Genomic DNA, 18,352 nt, shown 5'->3' with positions numbered 1-18,352 from the left:
GGCAACCTTTAAGTACAAGAGAAGTACAAGGGACATTAATTGGTTCGTAGTCTATCCATCAACTCATCAAGTTAATTTATAAAATGTAAGACTCTTTGACAGGCACTTCATTCTACCAAAAAAATAAGACAGGCACTTCACATTTTCACATTTGGAAAATGTCCCTTGTACACATCAAGTTAATTTAATTGGATTTTTCTGCAATTGAAAGTCTTATTTGGAAAAGTCCTGTTTGGATTTTTCTGCAATTGAGTAGAGGCCTAGAGGGGGGTCCTTGGACTCATTCATCGTTGGCTGTACGTGTCAATTCCATCTTTCCATACATTCATGTTGGGTGGGTTCTTTCATCCTCTCATCATCAAAGCAAAAATATATTATAAATACGTACTTCATTGTCCATTCTCATCCTTACCATCCTTCTAACACCAGCTGCTTACTACAAATAAAGATCTAATATTTGGAGCTAGCTCTTGAGCATTAACGAACTCCACTTTCTCACTACATATTATATCCAGTGTGACATTTAATTTTTTTCCCCCTTTCCTCTGAATCAATTCCTTATGGAGAGAAAACCATCATCTGTTCTTCAGATACAACCTCCCACCTTTGGGGACCTAATTACCATTCTCAGTATTGATGGAGGAGGTATAAGAGGGATCATTCCAGCGACCATTCTTGAGTTCCTCGAGTCACAGCTTCAGGTCTCTTTTGAAACCCTAACCACAGTTCACAAGCAGAAACTAACCCACCTATGAACCAAGTTTGGATCAGGTACTCTTGTGTGAGAATCATTCTTGTACGGTGTCCGACCCATACATGAATCCACTCAATGTGAAAGCTGACCTGTTTTAAGAAGAGAAAGATTGAGTGGGTTCCATGTGTGGATCAAGCACAATACGAGAATAGTTCTCGTACGAGGACCTGATCGGAACTTGTATGAACCCATGTATATAAACTTCCATTGAGCTAGCCTAGCTAGATAGCCTTATTGTACATTTATATGACTTAATATGTCAAAGTGCAATAATTTATGCAGCATCGATGTTAGGAAGCTTTGATTGTGTTGCTTGTGCTTAGGCAGTTAGCCCTTAACAGTAGAATTATCTTATTTTTTGGATGGAGCAGGAACTGGACGGTGAGGATGCAAGACTTGCAGACTACTTTGACGTGATTGCCGGGACGAGTACCGGCGGTCTTGTGACGGCTATGTTGACAGCTCCAGATGATAACAATCGTCCTCTATTTGCTGCCAAAGATATCAAGCCCTTCTACCTTGAAAATTGTCCTAAGATTTTCCCGCAGGATAGGTATTAAATTAAATAATATAGTAAATACTGCTTAACTTACTCTATTAATGTGTCTTCAAAGTTACAAGTTAATTATATAGGACTTAACCTAACTACTGAAGAGCTAAATCCTCATCCTTTCTCTTTCTATTCAATTACAGGGGCCCGTTTGCTTCCATCGCAAAGCTGTTCAAAACAGTGACAGGACCCAAATATGATGGGAAGTATCTTCATAGCATTATAAGGGAGAAGCTGGGAGAAAGGAGGTTGAACCAAACCCTAACCTGTGCTGTTATTCCCACCTTTGATATCATGCAACTGCAGCCTACCATCTTCTCCAGCTATGAGGTTTCTCTCTCTCTCTCTCTCACTCACACACAATTCATAGAAACCTTGAGAGACTTGGCGAAGGGAACTTCCCCCTAGTAGATTATGGAACATCCACATCTAGCTAGGCGATGAGATACATACATGGGTCTGGGGCCAGCTCCGTTTAATTCAAATTATTTGTCTCAAGTTTAGAGATGAGGTCCTAAGTCAAGGTTTGCTTTTTATTTTATTTTATTTTTTTGGGGGGGGGGGGTGGGGTGGGGTGGTGTAGGGGGGTTTTCACCCCAGAGAATTACATGTTAATTTCCATGTGAATCACATGTATCGATAACCATTGGATTGAAACAAGTGGTAGGTGTGACACAGCTATGTCTATGTAGATCAAATCCATCTAAACCTCTCTTCCCAACACCACCAACCCCCCCCCCAAAAAAAATAAAGGCTAAAATTTCTTGATCAACCTTTTTCTTTTCTTTTTTTTTGGATCATATATATTAAAATAAAAATTATATATATATAAAGAAATTGGGAAAATGAGAAACACCAAAAAATATCATCCAGACCCCACCTTTGGAATTTTCACCAGCAGGGAACTGACTAGAGAACAAGCCTCCCCACCTTCGGCATGTCCATGTAATAAATGCATTTTTTTTTTTTTTTCATTTATTTTGGTTGGGTAAGGGTACTGGGTCCAGTCTGAATTTGTTTACAAGAAAAACATTTCAGTGCATCTGCAATTAAATTTGTTCTACTCTTGTTAGTTTCGATAAGTTATTAAGGGTATAACAAACGATTCATTTCTCACCAAACAAGATATTCTTTTCTATTCTTCTCATGCAGGTTAACAATGATCCAACAATGAATGCTCAACTTTCAGACATATGTATTGGCACTTCTGCAGCTCCAACATACCTTCCCACCTATTATTTCAAGAATGAAGATAAAAATGGGAATGTAAGAGAATTCCACCTCACAGATGGTGGTGTAGCTGCTAATAATCCGGTAATTTCAATCCTGAAAACCTTCTTGTTTGATCTTCTCCTTGCATCATCATAGTAACTTACATAATAAGCTAATGGACTTTTCGCCCACATGGTTTCTAGGCCTTGGTTGCAATTGGTGAAATCACCAAGCAAGTCTGCAAGAAAAATCCAGATTTCTTCCCTATCAAACCCATGGACTATGGTAGATTTCTAGTCATTTCCATAGGAACTGGTGCAGCAAAGATAGAACAAAAATACAATGCTATTGGAGCAGCAAAGTGGGGTGCTATGGGATGGATATTTAATGATGGCTCAACTCCATTAGTAAATGTGTTTTCACAAGCAAGTGGAGACATGGTTGATCTCCACCTTGGTGTGGTCTTTCAAGCTTTGCACTCTGAAGATAATTACCTAAGGATTCAGGTAATTAAACAGATGACTTTATACTTATAATCACTAATCTGATGGTTATATTAATTATCCAAGACTCCAATTTGAGATCATACTTCTATGAATTATTACTCACTAAGCTCTTCAATCCAATGGAAATCCAGGATGATACATTAACTGGAACTGTATCTTCAGTTGATATTGCTACCCAAGAAAACTTGAACAATCTTGTGAAGGCCGGCGAGGAGTTACTGAATAAACCAGTTTCTAGGGTGAATTTAGAGACTGGTCTCACTGAACCTGTTAAAAATGGTGTTACTAATGCAGAGACTCTTAAAAGGTAAGGCATATTTCATGTTGTTTTGATCATCATTTTGTTTTGGTAAATTTATACTGAGATTGATTATCTTCTTTGTTATGAATAGGTTTGCGAAATTGCTTTCACATGAAAGGAAACTTCGTCAACAAAGATCACCCAACAATAATGTTGAGAAATAACTGGTGCCTCACAAGTTTAATTATGATACCATCGCCATAAAATACTAAATTTGGTGGTGAAGTTCTTATTCTTGTAAATGATGAGGGCTGGATCATAAAATAATGTGTACCATAAATATCTTAGAAAATCAATTAATGGGCTTCTGGATAGGACTCTTTCTTAATGATTTTGTGTACCACTTTTTTCATATACTGTGATCCTTAGAAAACATCATTTCTCCCAACTTACTAGCGATTTAAGAGGGATATTCTCGGGGTAAGGTTGTGTAGTTCTAGTCCCTTCGGATGAGGGTTGGATCATAAAATAATGTGTACAATAAATAGCTTAGAAAATCAATCAATGGGTTCCTGGATAGAATTCTTTTCTATGGATTTTGTGTACCATTTTTTTCCCATATACTATGATTTTCAGAAAACATCATTTGTCCCAACTTAATAAGGACTTGATAGGGATATTCTCGGGGTAAGGCTACGTAAACCTAATTCCCCTTGGACCTTGTACATGCAGGAGTCTCGTACATCGAGTACGCCCTTTATGATGCAATAAGGTTACTGTTCTACACAACATCTCATTCAATGGGTTCTGACCATATAATTGGAGGGCTACCCTAGTTCGAACCTATCGGTCACAGAATTTAAAATTGTGTGGTTCCTTCATGCTTTATTGTAGAAGATATCCTACCCCTCTGGTTTATGTAAAGATGCATTAATTCTTATATAAAGAAATCGACAAAAGCTTTCTTCCCCTTGCTTATGTTTTAATTATTTTAAGCTTTAACCATACAATGTGTCAAGTCATCCTTATTTATAACTTTTGGATCCATAGGCAAAAGGATTTCAATAAAAAAATAGAAGAAAATTATTGACAAAGAACCAGTGACCAGCTTGGCTTTTATGATACTGAAGATAATGTGAAATTAAAATCAGAAACTGACTTTAATTATTTCCATCCTTTTTGAAAAGATAAGGGAATAAACCGTACTATGATTCAAATAAAAGTTAACATATTCTAAAAAAAGTCAGGAAAAGATAGAATTTTCAAGGCTTATCTGATATCTTCAATATTCTTCAAAATTTTCTAGGCCAACAAAGCATTCTGCCTTGGAGATGAATCAGATGATAGAAGGAAAGAAGTAGGTGGAGAAACTAGAATTCTTCATCAAATATGAGTGTTACATGTTCAATTCAAACTGATCTTCCAAATCCACAAGTCTGTCTAAAATCTTATAAAATCCAAAGTACAGCAAGAGAAGCTAACACAAAGCTATCACCCACCATGGAGTTGAATTTCATGCATCTACGGGGTTGTTCGTGTATCTAATGGTTTCATGAATTAATTAAACTCTACTTTCTTAATTCACTATCACCCAAAAATACTTTCTTAATTCAAACTTCATCAAAGAGCTTCAAAGCCACCTCCATAGTTGCAATTAACAAAATTTCTAGAGCATGTCAAGGCTTTGGAGGTGACACATCTTTTTGTTAATCCAGTGATGTTTCTAAGAACCCTGCTCGTTTGGCATTCCTTATGCCCATACACAGCTGGGTGAAAAGACTCAACTGCACCCACAATCATTAGATATTTTCACGATCAGACAGGAATGCCAAACGGGTAGAGCTCCTTTTTCCTTTATTTAAGTTTAACAATGTTCATTAATTCAACTTATGTACCTATGTTACCAAACCATGGGGCCCATGCATGGAAAAAACCACTCCATCTTCTACCAAAAGCAGTAAGTCTTTAACCGTACATTTCATAAGTCTTCTTTCTCCCTTTGTCACCAAGTTGAAGAGAAGAGATTGGTCTTAGCCTGAGCGAGTGGGAGGCCACCAAACCTCAATAATGCATGACAATGATGTGAGATTCAAGAATCATGTGTAAATTGATTTCCATATTATCACCTAACTAAGATGATACAACTGAGAATTCATGCAATTCAAATACGTGTAGTGCCATGAGAAAAATGAAATCAAATTAATCTAGGCACACATTCTTGGTAGGTCGTTCCTCCATCTATATACCCTCTCATCATCTTCATATCAAAGCAAAGACTGATTATAAATACATATATTGGTAGATCATGTTTGTTTATAACTTCATTCAGTCTTACATTTTATTTTCCCCTAATCAATCAGTTCCTTATGGAGAGAAAGCCATCTCCCGTTCTTCAGATACGACCTCCCACGTTTGGGGACCTAATTACAGTTCTCAGTATTGATGGAGGAGGAATAAGAGGGATCATTCCAGCGACCATTCTTGAGTTCCTTGAGTCACAACTTCAGGTCTCTTTTAAAGTCCTAGTAACCAAATTTCACAGCTTAAATTCATAGCCTATATAATGAACTTAATTTTTTTTTTTTCTTTTGTTAACTATGTGTGTCTAGGGCTTCGGCCTGACTAGCCAGCAAACCCTACACATATGTTTTGATGTCAAAGTTCAATAATATATGCAACATCCATGTTAGCTCTTAAATAGTAGGTTTTTCTTATTTCCTTGATGGGCAGGAATTAGATGGTGAGGATGCAAGACTTGCAGACTACTTTGATGTGATCGGAGGGACAAGTACCGGCGGTCTTGTGACTGCTATGTTAACAGCTCCAGATGAGAACAATCGTCCTATGTTTTCTGCTAAAGATATCAAGCCCTTCTACCTTGAAAACTCTCCTAAGATTTTTCCACAGGATAGGTATCAAATCATATAATATAGTGGGGCCTCATGCACTAGGTTGCTCTTTTATTGTTTAGTTTATATAATTTATTTGTCCCCAAATATACCAAGTTACAAAGAACTTACCTAACGATTAAGAAGCTAATTCCTCCTCATCCTTTCTCTTTTCCCCCAATCACAGAGGCTTGTTTGGTTTGATCATGAAGTTGTTCAAAGTAGTGAATGGACCCAAGTACGACGGGAAGTATCTTCATAGTGTTATAAGGAAGAAGCTGGGAGAAACAAGGCTGAACCAAACCCTAACATCTATTGTCATTCCTACCTTTGATATTAAGAAACTCCAGCCTACCATCTTCTCCACCTATAAGGTCTCTCTCTCCCTCTCTCTCCCTCTCTCTCCTCTCTCTCTCTCTCTCTCTCTCTCTCTCTCATGTTCAATAAAAGTGTATCTATGCATGACTTTTATTTATTGGGCTTGTAAGTTGTTACATGGGCTTATTTATTCTTCTTTATTTCTCTAATGCAGATTAGCAAAGATCCCACAATGAATGCTCAACTTTCGGACATATGTATTGGTACGTCTGCAGCTCCAACATACCTTCCAACCTATTACTTCAAGAACAAAGATAAAGATGGGAATGTAAGTGAATTTAACCTCACTGACGGTGGTGTAGCTGCCAATAATCCGGTAATTCCCTTCTCAAAAACCTTCTTATTTTGTTTTAATTTAGAAAAATAAGAGCAATCTAGTGCACGAGACTCCTACTATCACAGGATATGAGAGAGGCAAATATACAAAACCTTACCCCCTGTTTCGTAAGAGATGTTGTTTCTAAGTTTCAGCCTCTCCTACGAAAGATGGGTAAGCAATAGAAATGAAGTTTACAGAAGCTAATGGATTTTTCACCCATATGGTTCTAGGCCTTGGTTACAATTGCTGAAATCACCAAACAAATCTCCAAGAAACATCCGGATTTCTTCCCTATCAAGCCAATGGATTATGGTCGATTTTTAGTCATCTCCATTGGAACTGGTGTAGCAAAGGTAGAACAAAAATACAATGCTAATGTGGCAGCCAAGTGGGGTGCTATAAAATGGTTATTTAATGATGGATCAACTCCATTAGTTGATGTGTTCTCTCAAGCAAGTGGAGACATGGTTGACCTCCACCTAAGTGTGGTCTTTCAAGCATTGCACTCTGAAGATAATTACATAAGGATTCAGGTAATTGAACAGATAACTTTCTTCTTACATGATCTAATCTGAGTTCCAAGGACAATTTGAGGTCACACTTTGGTGAATTACTAACTATGTTCTTCCAATGGAAATCAGGATGATTCATTAACTGGAACTGTATCATCAGTTGATATTTCTACCCAGCAAAACTTGAACAGTCTTGTGAAGGTTGGAGAAGAGTTACTGAACAAACCAGTTTCGAGGGTGAATTTAGAGACTGGCCTCACTGAAACTATTAAAAATGGTGTTACTAATGCAGAGGCTCTTAAAAGGTAAGTCCTATTAATTTCATGTTTTTCTCACCCATTTTTGTTTTTGTGAAATTGTATTAATTAAGATTGATCTCTTCTTGTGTTTACGAAATTTATTGAATATTAACTACTTTCTTCGTTACGAACAGGGTTGCGAAATTGCTCTCGAATGAAAGAAAACTCCGTCATCAAAGATCAGCCCATACTAAAGTTGAGAAGTAATTGGTGCCATGCAAGTTTATAATGTTATCATCGAAGATTGTGGTGTGATAAATTCACACTCACCAAAAGATCTTGAGTTCGAGTCTTCTGGCTATAACTTTCCCTTCCCCTCCCCCTCCCCCTCCCCCTCTTCCTCTTCTATAATGTATCCATCTTAATAATAATAAGAAATTAAAAAAAAAATCATCGGAAAGTACTATTATTGAGCTATTGCTCGGATTATCGTAGTCATTTTCTTTAAGAGTATGTTACAGTTTTTTATTTCTTTTGCAAATAAGTGATGTAAAAGTTGAGTTGAACCTCAACACTCACAAATGCATACAATTTTGAATAATATTTTTTGTGGGGGTAATTATTTTGGGGACAAACCTATCTAAAAAAAAAAAAGTCTCACTAGCTCCATATCTATGGCTTATAAGGTTAACTAGTTATAATGCCTGGACATCGGAGGCCAATATAATATAAAAGTAAGCTATTAAGGTGAGGTGACTAATACCATATTGAAGAAGTCTAATCCAAATGCTTAAGTTGTTATTTGAAACGTCAAATTGGTGTATATATATCTAGTCATCCAAGGTCCCACACTTATGAATTATTCCCTAACAACATGTATCAATTTGATCTCCTCACCGAGTTGTGATTTACCTAAGCAATTTCATAAGTACAGAATAATTATTAATTTATTTAACCCCTGATGCTTCTTTCTGCCATGTGATATGATTATGCTTGCCATATAGCTCATATACAAGTGATCTAATCGCCACCCTATGGCACATTTTGAGCTCTAATAAAGTTTTTTTTTTTTCTTTTCTTTTTTTTGTTTGATAATTAAGGCACTGTTTGATGTAAATAAAAAGTAATTAAAGAGAAAAAAAATTAAGTATCTTACTATTTTATATTCAAAATTACTAAAAATAATGTCCGAGAAGAAAACAAAATAATTTCTCTACTCTATTTTACTTCTGCAAATTTTACGTCAAAACAAATGGGATATTAACAAATTATGAATCTTTTTACCCATTGCAACTTTAATTATAGTCTTCAAATCTATCTGACTAGCAACGGTTGCCATAAGAATCTCAACATAGTTCCAAACTACATTTATGATTGTTGGCTTCAGAGGTAACTAAATTTTATTGTGTAGACATGTAAATGATGTAGATTATGCCATTTTTTATTTTTATTTTTTTTTTTGGTAAGCCAATTTTTTTTTCCAAGTATAGTAAAGGGTTATTTTGTTATTTTTGCACTTACAACAACGATTGAAAAGCTAATAAGTTAAAACTTTATAAAATAAATAATATAAGAAAAGAGCCAAGAAATAGGTTTTTTTTTTCCCTACCTATTTCCAAGGGATGTCAATAATAACTCTTTTTTTTTTTTTTTTTTTTGGTTCTTGATAAAATTTAGGGAAAAGACTCACTGAGCCTAAAGCGTACATTGCAACTTCCCACCTATTTTATTTTATTGATATTTTAAAGGTTAAAAAAAAAAAACATTTATTAAAAAAAATGTGAAAAGTTGTAGAGTACGTTGCTTCCTTAGAGAACCCTCACCCTATAATTATTAGAGATCTGATGTCACAAGTTTTTATAAAAAAAAAAGGGGGTGGGGCATATATAGCCCTTACATGTCGTTAAGATATGAATAGTAAACATAGATTTCTACATTTGAAATAATAGCACTATCAACTTGTAGGATTACATACTTTATACAATGAATTGTCTTTGACCCTTTGGCCTCCCCCCCCCCCCCCCCAAAAAAGAAGAAAAAAAAACCCACCCGACCCCACCCTCTCAAAATAAAAAAAATAAAAAAATAAATAAAAATTCTGAGAATAGCTTCAAGTGAGAAAGACCCTTCATGTATCATTGATACTTTTCTATCCTTTATCTTCTTTGCTTTGTTGAATATATTAATTATGGAACAAAGTTTTCTGTTTGAGAATGACTCTTGCATCATAGACAAAGACAAGTAATGACCACCGTACCCCTCTTGGGCTCGCATGCCCAGGCACGAGCACTTACAGACGGAAAACACTTGTCCATTAATTATTCACCAAAAACATGTGGCTTTCAGTCAGGTCACATCGAATCAAATGTCTCATTTCATGTGGAATATTTACAAGAAGATATATATATATGGGAGAGGGATAGGTATGCCGCCGATATCAAGTATGCTAGTGGATAGCACCAATAGGAACACATGATGGAGTATCATTCAGGAATGATATGAGGATCATTTCAAAAAAAGGGAAGAGAGAGATAAACACAATGGGTGCTAGCATACTTGATATCGGCGGCATACCTAACCTTTTCCATATATATATATATATATATATATATTTTTGTCAAAGTTTTATGCCTTTTCCACCAGATAAAAAACCATAGCTTTAAGAGTTGAGCACTATTTAACAACGTTCTGTTTCTGCCATTTTTGCGTTTTCTTGTTCCCAGAAATGGAGAAACAATCTGGAAAGTTTTCGATAAAGTTGTTCCGTTTCACCTGTTTCTAAAAACATAAATCAAAATTTATGCTTATTTACAATTCTAGAAACGACTTTGACAAAACAAGTCCGACTTGTTTCGTCATTTCTAGAAATGAATTTGAGAGGAAAAAAATGATGTTATGCCCGATAAATCTCTCAACTATTTAAACCTAAAAATAATCAACCGAACCCTCTCTATCTTTTGGACATCTGATGATATTATTGGGTTTCTAGTGGCATTATGTTTGCAAAAAACGTTTCAAGAAACAGGTTTATCAAATACCAAAAAATCCATTTTTGTTTCCGAAATCGTGAAAAGTCGTTTCTGCTGTTTCTAGACACAAAAACAACAGAAACGTTATTAAACGGTGCCTTAGTCTTCAACCATACATTTCTGACGTTTTGCTTGTAACTCGTTCCTATATCACTAAGCTAAAGAAAGAAGCTAGATTGGTTTTGAATAATCTTCACCCGGGAGACCCACCAAATCCTGATGATGTAAAAGAAAAATTAATAGCCGTCGCGCGTTAATACATAGACCGGTTTCTACCAAAAAAAACAGAAAAAGTAATAGTACCAGAAGAATATTGCTTAGGCCCAGCCCAGCCTGCAAATTTTTGGGCTAGGGACAGGCTCGGGCAAGCTACTTCATTATGGACCACGGGCTGGTGGCCCATGAAAGTTGATATGAATCAAAAACAAAACTCCATACCCGGTCGCGCAACTCATATGCCTAGACACATGGGATGGAGAAAAGTACCACCCTACAACCTAATTGGATGCGTGTGCATCTCCTCTAGTTGGTCCCACACAATGGCCTCGCAATCAGGTCGCGATCCCAGCCTAAGGGTTTTAATTTGTAATCGAAACTGAATATTGAATCTCGAACCGAGCAGAATTAACCAAACCGACTCTGTTTAGTTCAAATTTGGTTTGAGTATGAGTATTCACCTCGGTTTAGTTCGGTTCTGATTCAGGGTGCAAGAACTGGCAGTTCAAACCGAATTGATATTGGTTTGAGTGTATGAGAAATCACCATTTTTTTTTTTCTGGTAAGTGTTTTCTGCAATTTATTACAATTCACATGCTAAGATAATTTTAGAGTTAACGATAACCATAATGTTCATAACTTCAGCCCATTATGGCCTTTGGTCCATCACAATCATGGTGCAAGAGTAGAACCGTTTACATAACCGAATTAAAATCGAGTTACAAAACCGAACTAAAACTATATTACAAAACCAAATTGGAACCCAAACCAAGCTGAGCCGAATTAAATCGTCTTGAATTTCCAAATATGGAACCGAGTCAGTTCTCAATTCGGTTTTGGTTTACCTCATCATGCCTCTGAATCGAACCGAAACCAAACCAAAAAACCGAAACAGAGCCGATTGACACCCTTACCCAATAATATATAATCTAGGCCCATTAAAATGGGACGTGTATGTGTTCTGAAATAATCTAAATTGATAAATACATATATAAATATATGAAACAAGCATTAATAATGTCCACATGAAATATGCATACACTATGAGAAATATATAATATGTCATAGATTAATATGTGTATATAATTTATACTTTGGGCTCAGACTGGGCCAGGCCAGGCTATTGGGCTGAGCAGAGATCAGGCCAATCCTGCCATGAAAATTTTCAGGCTTGGGCTGGACTACAAAAATTGGGATAGTTTCATAAACCTCAGGTAAGTTAGCAAAATTTCAGGCTTGGGCTGGACACAAGCTGGACATAGGAGGTAAGAGGGTCTTTCCAGAAGGGGAGGAGAGATGTACATGCCGCTGACTTACCTTAAAGCTGATGGCATATCCAATTCTCTCCCTTATTGTATTTTCAGTCTAAGTAAACAATTTGCTACTTTCTCCTAAAATCTTTCCTCTTTCTTTAGGTTCTCTTTGGTTTGATTTATATTTGTATTTATTTAGCTTATTTCTATTTTTACAAATGCTTGGTATAATTTATAACATTTATTTTCATTTATTATAAATTAGAATAAATCACAAATCACTCTCAAGTGATTTGTGATTTGTGATTTGTAACAACAAATCATTTATTTGATTTTTGCGCTAAACTTTGATTAACACATGTTATAAATCCCTCCAAATCAGGGGTAAAATAGTAACTTACTCTTCTTTTATGCTTATCTGATAAAAAACCTCCCAAACCCTATCCCTTCTCTCTCTCTTTCGCTCTCAAACCCTATCCTCTCTCTCCCGGAACTCCATTGAAGACACTCTCCTTCAGCCGATCTATTGGAAGTCGCGAGCATCATCTTTAGCAGTAGAGTCCATAGCAGGTATTCCCCCCTTCTCTCTCTCTGCAATCGCTATCTTTTCCTCCTCCTCTAGTGGTAATCGTTGTCTTTTCATCTCTAAATCAATTGATTATTAGCTTGTAGTTGTTATCAAATCTACAAGTTTAGTTTCTTGAGTTTGCTAATTATGCTACAAATGAGAGCAAAAGAAATGGGGAATGTTTGAAAATTTTAGTATCCACATTTGGGTCTCTTTCAATTCTTGATTTTCTTGTTGTTTTTTTTTTTGGGGGGTGAATTTTCTTGTACCACCCCTAAAATATTCATTATTTCTTGTGACCCCCAAAATTTGAAAAAATATCTCGTACGTTCCTCATTTTCATAAGAAAATTTCAAATAAATTCATTCAGTTAGAAAAAAAAAATTCATTAAATGGTGATGTCAGCAGTGTACTATTATCTAAATGACCAAACTACCCTTGGATATGGATAAACTTACCATTATGCCCTTCACTTTAAAACCACAAATTGGTCAAGTGTCTTACTTTTTTTGTGAACCTAAACCTTGACAAGAACCTCCAAGGCAGTGGCTCTTCTGAATCTCACCATTAAATCTTCATCTCTTAATCACAGTATTGGCCAAAATCTGATTTAGTTTCATTTCAATGATCTCAAGCTTCTGCCTCTTAGAGTCTCACCGACTCACACAGAAAAAAGGGCAAAGAGAAAGAGTGAGAGGGGAAGAAGATAATGAGGGATCTTGCAGCTCCAAGGCCGATGTTGTGAGGAAATAAAGTGGCACCAAAGACATTATTGTAGCCATGGATGGCGTCGACGCCATAAAGGCCGGGAATCCCAAGTCTAGTAAGAACAAGGCAGCCTTCTGGTACCCATCGATCATGTCCACCCTCATCGCAAGGGTCGTGTCTAGGCTTGGAGCACTTACTCCACTGTTCAACACACTCCCTGAAATTAAATCCCTTATTCATCACTTGTTGGAGTTCAAACATGAAAGAAAATCTCCCTATGTCCACATCCACCAAAATCCCTCAACCTCTTAAATCAGAGACATGAACCAGGGAGGTAGTTAAAAAATGCCACTCTGATAGATTTCTTATGGATGGACAGCTACAGGAAAAAAACTGGGGAACAATCGAATTGAATTAACTAGACTGGAACAAATTTGAATTTTTTCTTTTAATTTGGATTATTTCTTTTGAATTTATTCACAGATTTCATGCAATCTGCAGGAAATACCCCTTTTCCCCTTTCTTTTTCATTCGGATAGAAATCAAAGACGTCTCTCTCTCTCTCTCTCTCTCAAACTGTAATAGAATAAGCAAAATTTTAGACGACTACACCAGATCTTCTGGGCTCCATTTACTGAATTGGAGACCCTTTGCTTCAACATCTCTCCAACCCAGTCGTAACCCAGGCATCTGAATCTCCGATAGTTAGGAGATCAATTTGATTTGGGCCATCTGGCCGACCTTTTCTTGAATTGTCATATGCGAGAGAGGAGATCTGAACCTCGGTCTTCGGACTCTATGTCGTCCTGTAGGACGAGGAAAAAAATGAAAGGAGTGTGAAAAAAAAAAAACATTTTTGTAGAGATTAGTAAAAGGGTCAAAAAAGTCTTTTTATATTTTAAGTTAACATTGTTACTCATCATGCAGTGGATATTATTTTCAAATTGTGGGGTCAGATGAAGTAACAAAAACTTTTAGGGGTGGTGCAAGAAAATTTTCCCTTTTTTTTTTATTGGAAAATTATCTTGTACCACCCCTGTTTTTGAAATTTATATCATATACCATCCTAAAGTGTCAAAAATATCAACCGTACCACTAAAGTCTAACACCATTACTTTAAAAATCAAAATTACTCTTTTAACCTTCAAAGTAAATATAAGGTTAGGGAAGGACAATTTTCTTTATTCTCTTCAAATCGGTTTCTCTACTCAAACGATTAACCGGGAGAAGGGTTGTTCTCTTGAACCCTAGAATGAAGACATTGAAGCTCGATCCTACCAGGAGACGTTGAAGATCAATCCGAGCAGGAGGCATGGAAGCCCGACCATTTTAGCAGGAGACATTGAGGTTCTGTCGAAGGAGATGATACATTGATTGAGGCTGAGCATCGGAGGATTAGCTGCAACCGTAACAGCCACCACCACACCTCCATCGAAGGAGCAGCGAGCAAGTAAGGTGAGAGTTCAAATCATGGGAGTAGTTTTTCCCTTTCTTCTATTCACTGCATTCTTTCAAACCCTGAATTTTCCATTTTTAAAGATTCATTATCTTATTTCAAACTTAGATTTCACATTATAAAAGTTCATTGCCTTCTTTCAAACCCATATTTCACAATTGATATGTTTCAAAGTTAGATTTTGCATTTCAACCATTGATATGTGTTAGAGATGTGTTAGAGGGTATTCAGAATTCGATTTTGGGGATGAACCGTTCTCACATCTGCTACCGTTCTCAAGTCTGCTACCAGTTGAGACCTTGATGTTCTGTGATTGTTGAAAAACCGTGGACTTGTTTGTGTACAATTTTTTGGATGTTCTCAAAGTGATCACATCCTCCTTAGAGAGCGCTAACCCATCAAAATTTTTTCTTTGTAAGGCTGAAAATCTTTTTTTCTCCTGAAAATCAATACTAACTACCTGCTTATTCAATCATATTGAAATTGTCTTGTTTTTTCCCAATCTAAAATACCACCATTAATTTTGTTACTTTTATGGTCGATCATTTGCAGGTAAAATATGTCAACAAATATTGTTCGTGACTCCAACAACTCCCAAGTCCCTCTAAAGTATAGGAACTTAAGGTGTGGATGTCAGAGACGGGAATCAGTAAGAATATCTGAATCCGCCCGAAACATGAACAAACTCTTTTATTTTTGCCCAGAGTTCCCAGAAGGAGGTTGTGGCTTCTTTTGCAGGTGTGAACCCGAGGATGCACCAAATGAATGTAATGTGACCAAACGAACTACTCCAACAACTATAGATGCTGGTAATGTTCAAATGGAGCGACTGATGGAAGAGTTCAAAAAACTTGCTGAAGAGATCCATAATTTGAAGGATACCCTCAATATGATGGGTCATATTGTAATAACCTTATTAGTGTTGATTTTCATCTATTTTAGTGGATAAGTTAAGGAGGAAAAATTGTATCGAGATAGACCATGTGATCTTTATTAATGAAAGGAAAATTTGGGTAGATCATGTGATCCCTATCAATGTAATGAGGTTATTTGGGTCTTAGATTTTTCAAGTGTATGTTTCAAAATCCATCCAATTCTTACCTATAATAACAACAAGATCTATCACTAACATCTCAAATTCCATTCACATCCATAACAAGTTCTATTCATACTCATAACAACAAGATCCATTCATATTCATGACAAGAAGTCCAACTTTATTCAGAAGGACCTAAAAAAACCCAACCACAATTTCATTACATGAACAACTTGTTCCACCAAAACTAAATAATACAAGGTCAACCAAGACTCCCATCCACAAATTCTCAAACATCCATAAAAGGATGATATTACAAAACATAATATCTATCAAATATGATAAATTCCATCATTCTTTAATTTTTCCTTCTACTCTCCCCTTTTTTGCTAGCTCTCTTTGCTGCCTTCTTTGCCATTCTCTCCCTTTGTCTTTCTTTAACAGTGGGTTGACCTCCTGTAGTTGTAGCTTGTGATCTGGTTACCATCTGTGAGCTGAGAGTTCCATCATGATCAACATCAAAATTCTTCCTCACATATGAAGTAATCAACACATAAACAGCAAGATTAATTAGTTTCAAACAATTATTATGCTTCAACCAAACCAAAACATTGAAGGTAAATTCAGTAGGTACTTAAAGTCATTACCTTCAAACCACCTCTTGGCCTAATAGGTGGTTTCTCATTATCACTTACATCTCTCTGGCAAGTCCTCTTATTATGTCCTTTTTTCTTGCATATCTCACACTGAACCATATAACCTTCATTCTCCTTAGCTCTCTGGGTGCGTCCTCATCAGGTTCCCTCTTCCTATTTTTTTTAGGTCTACCTGGTAATCTCTTCAATGCCACAGGCTGCCACACTTCATTGGTATCACTGATAGCTTCCAAAGTTGTTAAATCTAGAACTGGGTGAATCATCTCCCTATGTGACAACCGGTATTTTTCTATACTATAAAATGGGTCACAGTATGCTTCAACATCACCTCTTATGAACCTAATGGCTGCTACAGCATGCTTGCAAGGGATTCCAGTTCCATCCCATGCCTTGCAACAACATGTCTTGTTCAACAAGTGTACAACCACTCTGGACTCCCATCTATGACATCAAACTCTTCATTTCCTGATGGAATTGCATTACAAAATCTTGCTTCATCTACTATCAAATCCAACTTCTTCCTGATACTTGGAATTACCTTGCCTTCCATAGTTACAGTTTTTTTGTATCTTTTGTCTAGCCTTTTCATCAACTTACATCTAAGTTCATCAACTAAAGTCAAGATAGGCTTACTCCTCAATTCTCCAATCCAATTGTTGAAAGACTCGGTCATGTTGTTAGTTACATGATCACTCTTGGCTCTTTTATCGAATGCATGCCTATACCACATTGAGGGTTGGTTGTTCTTCACCAACCAATCATAAGCTTCCTTATTGACCTCTTTAATTCTTTCCATTGCCTTGTTGTAGATGAACTCATTAGGTGCTTTGCATGCAATCTAGAATTGGGTCTTCAACAATAGTCCAAGGAATGATGCTTTGAAATTACTATACAGATGTCTGCATCAGTTTCTGTGATGTGCTCCTGGGAATATGCCAAATATAGCATCTGCAAGATCCTATAACAAGCATACAAATTTCTATTATTATAAAAAGGAACATCAAGTTAATATTCTAAATAATAATCAAACAAGTTAAAGAATGTCACCTTCTATTTGTCAAACATAAAGGTAAGACCTATGTCCAAGTCATCCAACCTCAAAGCTGATCCCAAACAGTGTAAGAAAAATACCCCGCTATCCTTGTTCTCCACTTCAACAATACCAAAGGCCACTGGATATATTCCATTGTTCCCATCAACTGAGATTGCAGACAATAGCACACCTCCATACCTCCCCTTCAGATGACATCCATCTAGACTTATAAAGGGTCTACATCCATCCAAAAACCCATTCTTGCAAACTTGAAGATAAACAAATAATCTCTTGAATTGTGGATTCTTAGTGAAGTCCTGTCTCTCATATGGTATCAGCTTGAATATAGTACCAGGGTTATGTCTTCTTAGAATATGACCATATTTGGGCAATTTTGCATAAGACAAGACATAGCAGGCAACAGTCTCTCCTCTTGCTAGACTACGAGCTCTATAGCACTGCAATTTGGGTGCTTCAAAACCATACTTTTGGTGCAACATTAAAATCAAGGTTTTGACAATATGGAGACAAGTAAAAATTTGATTAGGATAGGCAAGCTAAGTCCTTAGAGACCCTTATAATCATCTAGCTCTACTACTCCATCCCTCTTAGGCCTCGATTTAACATTGAGCCAGCAATTGTAGTAATCAAACCTCGCATTCACTAGTTGCACATCCCTCCAGAGCCGGGTAAAGTCCACTGAAATAGCATTGGCCGTTGTGTCCAAATCCTCGCTCAATCTTAGAAAGGAATTCTCTAATGTAGCCTGCCTTTCTAAGATATTTTCCTCTTTAGAAG

General features: G+C 36.5%; 2 protein-coding genes and 1 long non-coding RNA gene across 3 annotated transcripts; all 3 read left to right on the top strand.

The window, feature by feature from the left end:
• Positions 1-434: 434 nt before the first annotated feature.
• LOC122071471 (patatin-like protein 2) lies at positions 435-3,717 on the top strand. Its single transcript, XM_042635831.1, has 7 exons — positions 435-701; positions 1,126-1,307; positions 1,448-1,634; positions 2,457-2,618; positions 2,720-3,022; positions 3,154-3,329; positions 3,415-3,717. The coding sequence occupies exons 1-7, from the start codon at positions 561-563 to the stop codon at positions 3,485-3,487; spliced, it is 1,224 nt and encodes a 407-aa protein (XP_042491765.1). The 5' UTR covers positions 435-560; the 3' UTR covers positions 3,488-3,717.
• Positions 3,718-5,615: 1,898 nt separating this feature from the next.
• Positions 5,616-7,669, top strand: LOC122071474 (patatin-like protein 2). The gene is made up of 6 exons (XM_042635835.1): positions 5,616-5,770; positions 5,994-6,175; positions 6,339-6,525; positions 6,684-6,845; positions 7,079-7,381; positions 7,490-7,669. The coding sequence occupies exons 1-6, from the start codon at positions 5,630-5,632 to the stop codon at positions 7,667-7,669; spliced, it is 1,155 nt and encodes a 384-aa protein (XP_042491769.1). The 5' UTR covers positions 5,616-5,629.
• A 4,893-nt stretch (positions 7,670-12,562) lies between these two features.
• LOC122071458 lies at positions 12,563-15,870 on the top strand. Its single transcript, XR_006138187.1, has 4 exons — positions 12,563-12,667; positions 14,625-14,828; positions 15,382-15,478; positions 15,568-15,870. It is a non-coding gene; the product is annotated as an uncharacterized LOC122071458 (long non-coding RNA).
• Positions 15,871-18,352: the final 2,482 nt, after the last annotated feature.

The sequence above is a fragment of the Macadamia integrifolia genome, unplaced genomic scaffold, assembly GCF_013358625.1.
Source record: "Macadamia integrifolia cultivar HAES 741 unplaced genomic scaffold, SCU_Mint_v3 scaffold_22A, whole genome shotgun sequence".
Taxonomy (NCBI): Eukaryota; Viridiplantae; Streptophyta; class Magnoliopsida; order Proteales; family Proteaceae; genus Macadamia; species Macadamia integrifolia.
The sequence above is the reverse complement of the archived record's forward strand: the minus strand, read 5'-3'. Positions and strand labels throughout refer to the sequence as shown.